We start from the raw sequence: 13,356 nt of genomic DNA, 5'->3' as shown, positions 1-13,356 counted from the left end.
ATAGTACCCAGCAATCCTAGTTATCTACCTGAAGAATGCAAAGATGTTAACTTCAAGGGGTATATGGCCACCTGTATTCAGTGCAGCACTATTTACAATAGCCAAGTTATGGAAACAACCTAAGAGGCCAAGAACAGATGAGTAAATAAAGAAAATGTGATATTTATACAGAGTGGAATACTACCCAGCTATAAAAAAAGATGAATTCTTGCCATTTGCAACACCATGAATGGAACTGGTAGGAATTTCTGCTAAGCGAAGTAAGTCAGAAGGAGAAAGACAAATACTGGGGATTTCATTAATATGTGGAATATAGAGAAACAGTACAAATGAACAGACGAAACAAACCAAGAAATGTGACTGAAGAATTGAGGCTACCAAAGAGAAGGATGGGGGTGGGAGAAAAGGAAGAAGGAGCCCCATGGACTCCAGTGCAGAACTATGGGTGCTTTGCTGGTGAGTGTGATGTGGTAACATACATTTGAAGAGGTGTGCACCTATCCCCCCAAATCATATGCAGTTTTATAAACCAGGACCTCTATAAAAGTAATTTAATTTTAAAAATATAGCCAGTTAAAATGTGCTAGCAAAACACAGAGGATAAAAACAAGCTCCCTCTGGGCGCAATAGAGAAGACTCACAAAGCAAGCGAGTTATGGCAGCTGAATCTCTGCGGTTAAGATTGTCCCATGAAGACCAATTGGACTGCTTGGGAAAATGCAAGTGATTAAGTGAGACTGAAGACGGAGGCCACGAAAGACGCAGAACTAGAGACTCAACACCCATCTCAGCCTGTCCACTCTTTTCTTTATGCTGTGTTCCTTTACACCCTGTTCAACTAAGTCATGGACTTTTATGCTGAAAACATTTCAGCACACCCTCTTGTATTCTCAACATTTCTCAACAAGTTTTTCCTTTGACATTTCCACACACTCCAGCTATGAAATCTGAATCTTGTAAAACATCGCTTGAATTATACTCCAGACATACATATAATAATGGTTAGAATTTATGTTTCTTGACCTTTGCTCATCAAACATCCAAGTAAAACATGGAATTTTATTTAAGTGCATCTCAAATGAATCCTTCCAAGGTCAGATGAATTTCCATTATTTCTTTCTAATTTCATTTACTCTTTCTAAACTCAGTTTATATATAGTCTGATCTTGTGATGCATTTGACCAGGTTAATCGCTTTCAAAAAGTTAGAAGTAAAGTCTGTTGCCCCAAACCTTTGAGAAAGTCTGATACAGACACTTCACGACTCCATAAGTTAGATTAAATGTGTTGTCATGCTTCCCTGTAGAATTAGACTTCTGAAGGTATTGTCTTCATTTTGCCTAGCTTTTATGAAACCAGGGGAAAAAATCTTAAAAGGGAAATAACTTTTAACAGCTTAATAGTTTGGGGCTTTTATCCTCCCCTTCAGAGAGGGACCGCCTCTTTTTCTGTTCCCTGTGTTTTTTATGACAGAAGCTGGTTGTGTATTCTTGTATCCAGAAGTGACCAGCAGCTTTCAGAACTTCAGATTTCACTGTGAGCCTTCAGGGACAGAACAGGAACTGTGTCCGCCCCCTGCTCTCTCAGAACATCATTTCCTAATAGCAGGCAACCAGAACTTGCCTTAAAACACCTCCCGAGAGGCATGCTAAAGCACATCATTTAGAAACTCTGCATCCTGTTTAAGTAATTAATACCTTGATCAAATTTGTGCTAACATCAGTGGTGTCAGAAAAATTCGTTGACTTTTTTCCATTCCAGGGTCTGCCCAGCAGAAGGCTCTTCTTAATTGATTTTAAAATATATTTTTATGAGCTGGAAAGTGCAGACAATGCCTTATGGTTATAAAAGCATCTGTTTCTTTTTTTTTTTTTCCCTTACACTGTTACTCATTTTTGTACAATATTTGATTTCTCCCCTCAAGTGTAATCCCCATAAATCTCCCATCACCATGTAGAAGCATCCATTGCTTAGCTGCTTGCTTTGAAGATCAAATTGGGTGGGTAATTCCACCTACTGTTTGCGTAATGGATTTCCATGGTGCATTGGAGTCTGTAGAGCCACATCCACACCTATCACACCCTGTGTTCATGAGACCGCCATGAACAGTTCCTGCTTTGCTCTTCCAGTATAGAAACTAAGAACTGAATCCTTGACTCATGTCGTACTTACTAAGGGACTATTAGAATTGGCCAGCGGTGTCAAAATCATGATGGCAAACACGAGAGTGGAAGCTCCTATGTTAAGATACGGTCATCTATAGTATAAGAACAAGCTTGACTGACTTTATGTATTCATTTATTTCTATCATTTTTATGATTCTCAACACCAGGGACCCACAGCCCTACACTTGACCTGCCTTCCTACCAACATCCCCACCTTCTACCACCCACCTGAGTCGCCTAGGGGAATACAAGCAGCTGGTGCTCACCCCTTGGCCTTTGTACTGGCTGTCCCCTTGCCTGGAACATTCTTCCCCCATCTGTAGGCATGGCTGTCTGCCCGACCTCTTTCAGAACTCTGTCCAAGGGTCATTATCTCTGAGGCCTTCACTGAACCCCAGTTTCAAACACTCCATCTTCTCCCCAGTCCTGTCCTCCATCTGCTTTAGCACTTACCTCAACACAGTTTTATATTTTACTTCTTTACTGTCTTTCCGCTTCACTAGAGTGTGCAGCCAAGGAGGCATGCTCTCTTTTGTTCATTGCTGTAATCCCAGACTCGAGACAGTGCCTGACATGGGATGAGCAGCTGAAAACTATTGAGTGGATGAATGAACTCAAAAGGATTAGGTGAGCAATTACTGTGTGCCAACCACTGCGTGCGATAAAAGATGCTTAGAGAAAAAAAAAAAAGAAGAAGCAACCAAACAATGACGCTATTGATGATAAATTCTACAAAAGAAGTGTTGTCATCGGGTGTCTTGGAGAAGAGGAGCTAGTCCTGAGGTGGGGCTGCAGAGCCCTGGATTAGGAGATAGGCAAGGAGGGAGGACTAGAAATAGGGCCAAGGGGAGGAGCCCGTTATTGGAACAGACAACAAAGGGTGGAGGTACTGTGATATGATAGCTTGGCTTATGTGGCCAAATATCATTATTGCAAAAGTTGGGACTTGTCCCAAAAACTCTGGGAAGCTGCTGAAAGATGACTCTGCTGAAGACAAGTATCCACCTGGTAGCCTGGTGCAAGCTCGTTCTAGGCACTGTGAGAAAGGATGGGCGGAGACTGGAGTGGTTGTAGATACTGTCACATTAGCTAGGTGAGGAGAGGGCTTGGCCAGAGCATGGTGATACAGATCCCAGAGGGATGCTCTTGAATATGTACCTGGGGGACCTGGAGCAGCAGATAAAGGACCACTGTCCAGTGCAGGTGATTCGCTTTTGGTAAAGGCAGTCCCTCCACCAAATAGGGACCATCATATTTCTTGAACTTGCTCACCATGTGCTCCCCAATATTTTACATAATCTTTAGATATGGAATCTAGCAGGGGTGGGGGAAGGCAGGAAAGAACACCAGAAAGCTCTGTCATTTTTTACCTGTTGGTGACTGTTCACTTAGCTTGCACTTCAGGGTATTTTCTGAAGCATCACAAAAATGTTGGTGTAGAAGTTCTTCATGTTGTTCCTCCATGTTTAGAATTTTCCAGTGGCTTGTCTGATGTTTGTCTTTTGAATAAAGTTATGCCAACAAAAAGAGTTCATATACTTTACATCACTCAGAGAAACATTGAAATCACAGTTCAAGATTTCCTGGGTCAAACTTAAAGAAATACCACCAACTGGTTAATAATAAGCTGCAGGTTTTTTTTTAATCTTGTACATATCTACAGAAGTTGTTTTGAAAAATTAAAGAGACCAGTTTATTTCCATCTTAATTGGGTGTGTACCAAGTATATGCAAATATAAAGGTGCCTGCCAAGAAAATGTGTAAAAAGGAGTAATTCATTGATTAATAAGAATGAGCTAGAAATTTTGACCCTTTGGTTTAGAAAAAATTGCATTCAAGCTTACTTAAGGCATAGGATAACAAGAATGGAATTATTTTAGAAACCTTAGAACATTAGAACAATAGACTTAAGGAATTTTAGGAATAATAAGGGACACTAATTTGACCAGTGAATAATGAACTTATCCAAGTGTTGTGGAAGCTGAAAATATAAAGAAGTTTACCATTATATGCGAGTGAATGGTTCTAATTTTAAAATCAGTTTTTGAGCAAAGCCTTCATTGTAACTTTGATTTTTTTTTTTAATCTGCTGGTATGTTTTTTCTTCTTTTCTTCCCTCCCTCCCCATTAATCCTTATTTCAGACATGTCCCTTTCTTTCTTCCCTCTCCCTGAGCCACAGAGCCCTCACCGTTTTTACCAATGTTGACTAGTTTTTGTTTTTTTTTTTTTTTAAAGATTTGTTTATTTATTTATTTATTTATTCAAGCACTGGGTACAGTCAGAAGCACAGGAGGGTGAGAGAATTCACCAGAGCCAGAGCGGGGAGCAGAGCAGGCAGAAGGACCAAGGCACACTGCTGAGGGGAGCAGCGGGCGGCAGGGGAGGTCTGCGTACCATGTGGGACCCTCCTCCGGTGGCCGGGGAGCAGCCAAGGATCGAACCGGCGCTGCAGAGGCTGTGGGCAGCTTCGCAACCCAGCGCTCAACCGCTGCACCACCGGGGAGGCCCATGTTGACTAGTTTGTAAAAGTATTTGTAAGTTTAAATGTAATGACCATAATGACACAGATACATAATGGGGTTATTAAGGATATTAAAGATACTCAAAACACATACAAATGAGCAAAATAAGCATTTAAGTAAGATAAGCCCATAAGTAAAATAAATGTGTGTCTCTGTGTCTATACTTACTGAAATGTATGTCTGTGCTTATATTCAACACTGGTTTATTCCTAGTATCCTCCCATACCCCACTCGCACCCCCTGTAATGAATGACACTCTCCCTGGCTTGCTAGCAGTGAGATCAAAGAAAAATATGTACATTTTTGGTAGCTGAGAATGTCCTTGGCAACATAGTTATGAATAATCTACAAGACATGTATTCCCAATTCATATTTGGAGTTTAGCAAAAATAGCAGGTTTCCTAACAGTGAAGAGGAATATTTATTTTCCTCATAGCCATCTTTTGACTTTCATTAAATACGGTGTTAAACAAGAGAACTAATATAATTTCACAGATTTTAGAGCAGTGAGCAGTCTTACTTGATCTTGGGTTTTATGTCTTCCTGTAACAAAGTCCACACTGAAAAATACCAGCTATGCTAGTCTCTACTTAAAATATTTGATTCAAAATTCTCTCCTTTTTGTGTCTGAAATACTCTTTTCCAGGGTTCTGCATTAATGTAATGAAATATCCAATTTTACTCAGCAATGTTTTTTTAAGTGCAGAGTTCGGTTTATAATGGGAAACAAACCTTTTTGAACATACACATTCACAGTCTAAACATTGAATTAATGTACTTTTTGTTTTATGATTTCCTTTCTAACATCAACATTTTAAGAAGTGAATTACTCTGGAGACACTTGGGGGAAAATGGAATCACAGGCAATGATAAAACCCAAGTCTTTCCCTCACTCTAAGATCTATCACTGTGGCTTCAAACCTCTGCCTTTCCTGCACTTTAATGTTAGTTTCCCAAACAATTTACCCAAGTGAGGAAATGATTACGCGTGTTTATGTGTGTGGAGAAAGGGGAAGGAACCAGGGGAGAGCAGGATGCCCTTATGAGGAGGCAGGGGTAATTGAATGAGAAGATCCTGAGGGCCAAGGGAAGGATGGATTCCAGAGTCTGGTTGGAAGCATCGCCTGGTGCTTGAGGTCCGCCTGGGGAGGAATTGATGAGAGGTGTGAATGTTAGGGAAATTTACACCTGATTGTCTCTATTTTCTCTGCAGAATATGACATAGGGAGTTTTCAGTAGGAGTGAGATAGGATAGGAGAAGGTCTGACCCCACAGATATGTCAGGCAAGCTCTTTGAGAAGTTGGTTAACTGGGTGATCCTATAGGAATAGAGAAAGTTGGTACTGCGGGGCACTTTCTCTCTCCTCAGGATGATTAGATGCAGGAACAGTCTTCCTGTGAGGATTGCAAAGTAATTCAAGGAAATGATTCCTAGAATGTTCCTAAACATTGTGTATTTGTAATTTAAGATAAAGGCCAAGGGGAGAAACAGGAACTCTCCTGCACTGTTGGTGGGAGTGCAAACTGGTCCAACCACTATGGAGAGCTGTGTGGAGATTTCTGGACCTACTAAACATAGAGCTTCCATAGGATCCAGCAATTCCACTCCTAGGTATTTACCCAAAGGACACAGAAACACCAATTCCAAAGAGCACCTGCACCCCTATGTTTATAGCAGCACTATTTACAATAGCTAGGCTTTGGAAACAGCCCAAATGCCCAAAAATAGATGACTGGATCAAGAAGATGTGGTCCATATACACCATGGAATATTACTCAGCATTCAAAAAAGATAAACACATGCCATTTGCAGCAACATGGATGGCGTTGGAAGGGATCATGCTCAGCGCAATAAGCCAGAAAGAAAAAGAAAAATACCGGATGGTCTCACCTATAGCAGGAATCTAGAAAACTTAAATAAAGGACCAGGAAAATGAATAACTATAAGAAAGTGAAAATCAAAATCAACAAACAACTATGACCCAGAGACACTCTATGGGGTGTGAGGGGTAGAGAGGGGAGGGATTGGGGTCAAAATAAGGGGGTTGCAATTGTGTGGGGAATATAAAAATAAAATTTAAATTAAAAAAAAGATGAAGGCCATGACCAGTTAGTTCTTCCTCTGTGGCTACTCTTGTGCTTTCCTGATGGCCCCCAAGGATGAGTGGAAGATGTTTGATCACAGAAGTGACACACTTGAAGATAGCCCTTCAGTTAAGTGTGATGAAAGAACAAACTCTTTGCAATAGATGGTAGAATACCTACCACTTTGCTCAAATATACTAAACTGAAAAATTGGGGGAGGGGCAAAGTGGAAGAAAAGGGATCAGTATTTTTCTTTCATTATTTCTCAGTTGGAAGACATGGCATTCTAGCTGGTTCTCTTTGCACTCTCCCCACCATCCCAAGCTGTGCCTTGTAAATAAAGTCACCCGAATCCCACCTCAGTCTTTGTGGCTGAATCTCAGCACTGCCGCATTTCCACTTTATATGTAAATATTCCCGTTCATCTTCCTAAATATTGTGTTTCTCCCGACTCCGCTCCTAGTCTGATAGGTTAAGCATTAGCTGACAATGTCTTTTGTCGCCTCTTCTGGAACCCACCCACTGGGTGCCCCGATAGATCTTGGGGTTTCCTACTGATTTGGAAGCACATTTTTGTGTAGGTTAGTCAGCCACATTTCACAAGAGGAAGAGTAGAAGCAGAGTGCTTCTTTTGTAACACTGTTCAAGAATTTCCTTTGCTAATCTGCTTACTGAAGTCTTGCAGATCATATAATGTGTCTGTCAGCTGGGGAACTGCCTTGCATTTTAACTACTTACAACAGCCTTCGCAGTGAAATTGATGTCATATTTGCAGGTATTTAAAGAAACAGATGCACTGGAATAGTAAAGTTTGTCTTTTTAAAGGAAAAATCAGAATCCTGTCACATATGCTTAATGTTCTTCAAAAGAAAAGACTCACTGTGCACTTCCAAATGAAGAGTTTCATTCTCCTTGATGCCCAAGACAGCATATTTCATTAAAGAGATCCTTACAGATTAGGACAGTTTTAATTGGTTGTTTAAGTTTCAGTGTTACAGTACTATGTTAATTGAATTGTTTTTCTTTTTTAGGGTCCTCTGGGGCCTCCAGGACAAAAGGTAGAGTATAAGGAATACTGTGAAAGTAATTATTCTCCCAGTGCCTAGTGGCTAGCCTGAGAGGTGATGGAATTCGCTACTGTAGGTCATGCTGGAGCAATCTGCTTTCTAAAAACGCAGTCATGTACTGTGAGTCATTAGTTTCTAATCAACTCTGTTCTAGAAAATCCAATAAATCTAGAGCAGACTCTTTTTTTAAGCTGTCTGCCAAACTCATAGATTATTAAATTTTTAACTCAGATAGTAGTAAAACATGGTGACAAACCTTAGAATGTGAAGGGTCATACAACATTGCAAATTGAATGTGTGGCTTTATTCAAACATGATTCACAAATGACCACAGAACTGACCAGAACAAAGGGTGTTCTTGCTGGTTTGACTGCACTGAGTGGCCCACTGGTGTCTCCTCTGCTGGAGGGAACTGAAAAGTAACTTCTTGCTGACCATTGCACCATTATCCATGGGCATAGGATAGAGCATCACATTCAGGAGGAGAAGGTGTAGCACCCCCAAAATTACATCAGTTCTAGAGTAGTAACTGTTTCAGTAGCGGATAGATGGCGGCTGCTGTTCCCTGGGACGTGTCCCACTTCACCACAAGGAAGAAAATGTATTTGACCTAAGAAAACATTGTATTCCAACAGGTGTTAAAGCATTTATTCTTTATTTTTGAAATCCATCAAAGAAGAGACTTTTAATCCCCCAAGCACTAGGTGTGTGGTATCTGTTGAAACATAATCTTACAAACCTAGTAAAAGCAATGCGTTGTGAGACAACTTTTGTGTTGAACACTTTATCCTCCACCATAACTTCTCTATTAAGTGTGGTATGAAATTGTAAAGCTGCCCTAATCCACACTGGGCCAAATTGAAATTACTGCCCGGCCTCTGGGAAGTCCTTTCTCGGCCCACTCCCCAGAACCACAGAACATTCAAAGGAACTTCCACCTCTATGTGTTTTGCATACAACAGTTATGTTTTCATAGACTTCATTTTTCATGGAAGTTTTAGGTTTATAATCATTGTTCTTTAAACTTTTTCTCATTATGATTGAAGAAATTTGATATTCTACATCTACTTTCAAAAATCTATCTTCTAGTGCTAGACAAAGAATGAGCATATTTCACTTAAATATGGTTTCTCCAGAGCCTGAAAGGAAGGTGTTTGGTGGGAAATGACATCACTGTGTGAAAGCTTTTGTGATTCTGTATCCGGTTCAGTGTTACAGATTTTCTCAGTAGTGAATGTCTTTCTTCTTCTGTCTCCCCACGTATGTCTAACCGTTCCTAGTCACCCCCACCCATGTGCATGCATGTCTGGCAGTGTTAGCCAGCCACACATACACACATAACTTAAAATTTGATGGGCAGAAGTTGTGTTGTTGCTAGCCAATGTATAATGTCTGACTTTTCTAGTCTACTTTGCAAGACTCTTGGACTCTTGCTTGATATAAATGTACATTCTGAAGATCCAGTCAAAAATGCTCTTCATACAACAACTCAAGTTTACAACATGGGCCTCTGATTTGACTGCTTGTGGAGCAAATGTTTGTTATTTTAATTGCCTTTTTTCCCCCTGGTATTTAAATTCATGAAAATCAAGAGTTATCACCACTGCTAGGATGTTCCTAATTCTTAAATGTACCCAAAGGTAGAGCCACATGGCTTTCTGATAGCCCTATCAGCCCATACAAATGTCTTTCAAGCCATTCTAAGAATAAATGGATATTTAGAAACATGGTTAAATGTTTACCCTGTAGCTTCTGGGAAAGCTTGATGAATCTGTTTATATTATTCTGTATTTGAATTCAGAGAGAAGAGCTAGAAAACATACTGCCCAGCCATCTTTTAGCAAGGTCAAGTTGTGGCTGACATGACTCAAGCTATACAAATCGAGGATTGAAATTTATTGTATGAAGTCACCTTCACTTTCCATGTGTCTCCTTAGGGTTCCGTTGGAGCTCCTGGAACTCCAGGGGTGAACGGGCAAATGGTAAGTTGTATAGAATATAGTATTTTTGATCATTTGAAGAAGATTAATATCACAAAATTTATTCTAGTCTGTTATATTAGTAGTGCATTTGTGTGCATATAAAGATACTATATATACTTTTAAAATGCAGGGACATCATGGGGCAAATGGTGACAATTTTTTAATTGCTAAAGAAGCCTTAGTCAGAGAATCTTAGAAAATTTTCCATCCTGTGTTGACATTATGTATGAGAAACAAATGTATCTTTCTCATAAATACATACAGTGTAGGGGAAATGCTATGTATAATACCCATTGTGGTAAAATGCATTCTGGCTTATTCTCATCATTCTCATCAACTTGTATGTTTTATTTATTTCATTATTGAAAATAACTGTTACAGAGGACTCCTCTAAATCTGGAAGCTTTTTTTCTTTTTTGCTGTTAAGCAAAATTTGGAGTTAGACTGACCAAGACCAAGCTCTAGTAGTATACTTTTATTGTACTGTTAATAATAAGAGGAAGGGAAGAATAAACTTAAAAAAATAAAAATAAAAAGCCCCATAGACATACCTACATGCATGTGTGCATTTATTCCTGTCACATGCCTCCTGGTTGCACAGAGCACTCAGCATCACACTGCAGGTGGGTCTGACCTTCCCCCCTCCCCCACCCCCGCCCATGGTCCTCAGCTTGCCCTTCAGTCTGGAAACTCAACAGAAATCAGGAAAGCAACTGGCTGGGCCAGATACCTGGGAGCCAGGGCACAAGCAACAGACAGAGCAAATCTCCCGTGACTGTGCCTCCTGGTCCATCCTCCCTTCTTTAATAAGACAAACAATCTCCACTCAAAATTACTCAGTGGCCAAGGGCACGTGTCGCCACTGAGAGGCCATGAGAATCCCCAGTCCTTGGAGTCTCTGGCCTCAGTTTCCTTATCCATAAAAGGGAGACCACAGCAGTTCCCACCTAATAGGGTGGACATGAGAATTGATTGGGGTAGTAAATGGATAGAAAGTTCTTAGGACAGTATTTACTATTCGAGTTTCCCTTCATTTCATTTTAGTGACAGGCTGGAGATTTGATCTGTGTTTTAAAAGAGGCTCCCTGTTTCCAAAATAACTCACTTCCCCAGTTAAATGAATGTTTAAAAGCCAGGCTCAGGTACCCATTAGTCCACGAACCACACCCGCACCCAGACTGTGGCTGCCCAGACCGCAGCTCTGTTATCCACTTGGTAAAATTCATGTCTAGTTGCTTCACAAATTCTGGAGACAGAAAACGGACTTCCTCTTTAGAATGTTGCCCATCATGGCAGGAGACATAAGCACAAATTTAAAGTTGGGTTTGAAAATTACATAAGTCAAGATAATATTTAGAAAAAAACCCAAAATATGGAAATGACGTAAATATTTTTAATGTTGGTGAGAAACCAAACTTGGATGTCAAAGGTGAATGCTTTGCTCTGTTCTTCTTTGTTTCTTTTCTTTATTCAGCCTCAAGACAATCAGGAAAATTTGTAGGAAACTTCCACTTGAAAAAAAAACTTTAAATTGTTGTATCTGTGCTTATGAAAACTGCCTCTTCTTTACTTTTGCAAGAGAAACATGTAATTTCCTTAGCTGGAGAAAAGAATGTGACATTTTCTTGTCCTGGTCATCAAGCTTAAATTATATTTCAAGGAAACAGATGATGAATATTTGCAGTTTTATGTCTTGTTGCACATCTTTGTGGCATTTAAAGATTTCTGTAAAACTTAGAGCAGCTACATGATTTTGCGCTTTTCTGAAGACAAGTAGCTCAATTCTCTTTTTCTTATTTCTCACAACTTAACCTAAAATGCTGTATGTTCTGTGAGTCCTGGTTGTCATCTTACATTTGTAATATTCCCTGTGCCATTTTGGGAGATAAAGTGCAATTGAACAGGGGACCCCTTCAATGAAGCAGAAGGTCATTTAGACAATAAAAACAAAACTGGAACTAGAGTAATAATTCCATGCATACAGCATATGAAATGCACATTGGACTTCCAGGATTTTTTTTAAGAGAGCTTATGATAATGTAGTGATTTTTAAGAAGCACCTCATATCCTTCAACTGTTTGAAAAAACATTTTTTTCACATTATGATTTCACTTTTTCCAAAGAAGTACTTTTGATACTTAGAAAATAGCTTCAGACAATGGTTAGAAGTATTTGACTTCTAAAGCCATCAGAAACATGGCAAACAACAACTAGAAAATAAAAAAAAAATTCTCATGAAAAACGAAAGGAAAGAAGACTATTTTATGGAATTATTTTGTTTGCTTTCCACTTATTTTCCTTCCATTCAGACTGACAATGTTGATTATTGACTTTGGTCAATAAACATGGTGACCAACAGCCAAAAAATTAGGGCAGATTTAATGCTAAGTCTTACCTAATAGTATGGAATGTTGCCTTCTTCTTCTCAATTTTATTGGACATGGACATTGTTGTCATTCTCATGAATAAATCTTGTTGGCTTTAAGGTACAGTTAACATTTTATTTGTGCTCCATGATTCATTCTCTCTCTCTCTCTCTCTCTCTCTCTCTCTCTCACACACACACACACACACACACACACACACACACACAGAATCACACTTGAAGAGACATATATCTGGATATTTATCAACTGGACCCTATTTCACATACACTAAAAAACCTGGAGCCTTTCAGGATAATTTTCTGGTAGTACCATTTTTTAAACTGAAGAGCCCTTTGACAAAAATAAATTTTCTATAACTTTTCTTTGCATGTTTTTGTGTGGGAACTTTATTTTTTTTATTTGTTTATTTATACATACAAGAGCTGAGGTACAGGCCAGAGATGGGGGGCGGTGAGAAGATTCACCAGAGACAGAGTGGGGAACAGAACAGGCAGATCAACCGAGGTACACTGCTGAGGGGAGCAGCAGGTGAGTCAGGAGAGGTCTGCTTCGCCATGTGGTTTCCTCCCTGGCCGGGGATCGAACTTGTGCTGCAGAGGCTGCGGATTGCTTCATAGTATGGTGCTTAACCCCTTGTGCCACCAGGGAGGCAGTGTGTGGGAACATTAAAAACATGAACTCTTCCCAGGTATAATTAGAACCTGTGTTTGTAATACTGTATTTGAAGAGCAAGCATGCCCTGCCCAGGTACAAATGCCATTGCATTGGGGCGGGGGGCATCAGAATTCTAGTTTGTACAGTTCGAATCTTTCCCTCTTTGTTTCTAGGAAGATAAAGTTAGAGATATTCAGGATTAAAAAAATAGTTATTTTATCTAAGCAAACTAGACTTTTCCCAAGGCCCCAGAGTCAAAGGGCTTATTCCCAAGAGCAAAAGAGAAATATCACATGCTCTTGTTTCATGTATTTTTAAGTGTTTTCTGGAATTTGTTATTTTTAAAACATCAAAATACAATATAAATAAAAGATTGATATTGTTGTCTCATCTATAAATCTATCCCAGAGAGCTATATGACTTGAAGTAACATTCAATTTTAATTAGCTTACAGTTACTGCATTCAGACTTCCTTTTCATCTCTTATACAAGG

General features: G+C 39.6%; 1 protein-coding gene across 1 annotated transcript in view; it reads left to right on the top strand.

Moving 5' to 3' along the window:
• Nucleotides 1-13,356, top strand: part of COL25A1 (collagen type XXV alpha 1 chain) — a gene marked incomplete at both ends in the record, with an annotated part of 360,422 nt that overhangs the window by 262,881 nt on the left and 84,185 nt on the right. Inside the window, 2 exons of the mRNA XM_084251726.1 lie at nt 7,805-7,831; nt 9,778-9,822. Of these exons, the coding sequence (XP_084107852.1) occupies nt 7,805-7,831; nt 9,778-9,822 (72 nt within the window). The remainder of the gene's footprint in view (nt 1-7,804; nt 7,832-9,777; nt 9,823-13,356) is intronic.

This window comes from Talpa europaea, assembly GCF_964194135.1.
Source record: "Talpa europaea genome assembly, chromosome: 13".
Classification (NCBI taxonomy): domain Eukaryota; kingdom Metazoa; phylum Chordata; class Mammalia; order Eulipotyphla; family Talpidae; genus Talpa; species Talpa europaea.
The sequence above is the reverse complement of the archived record's forward strand: the minus strand, read 5'-3'. Positions and strand labels throughout refer to the sequence as shown.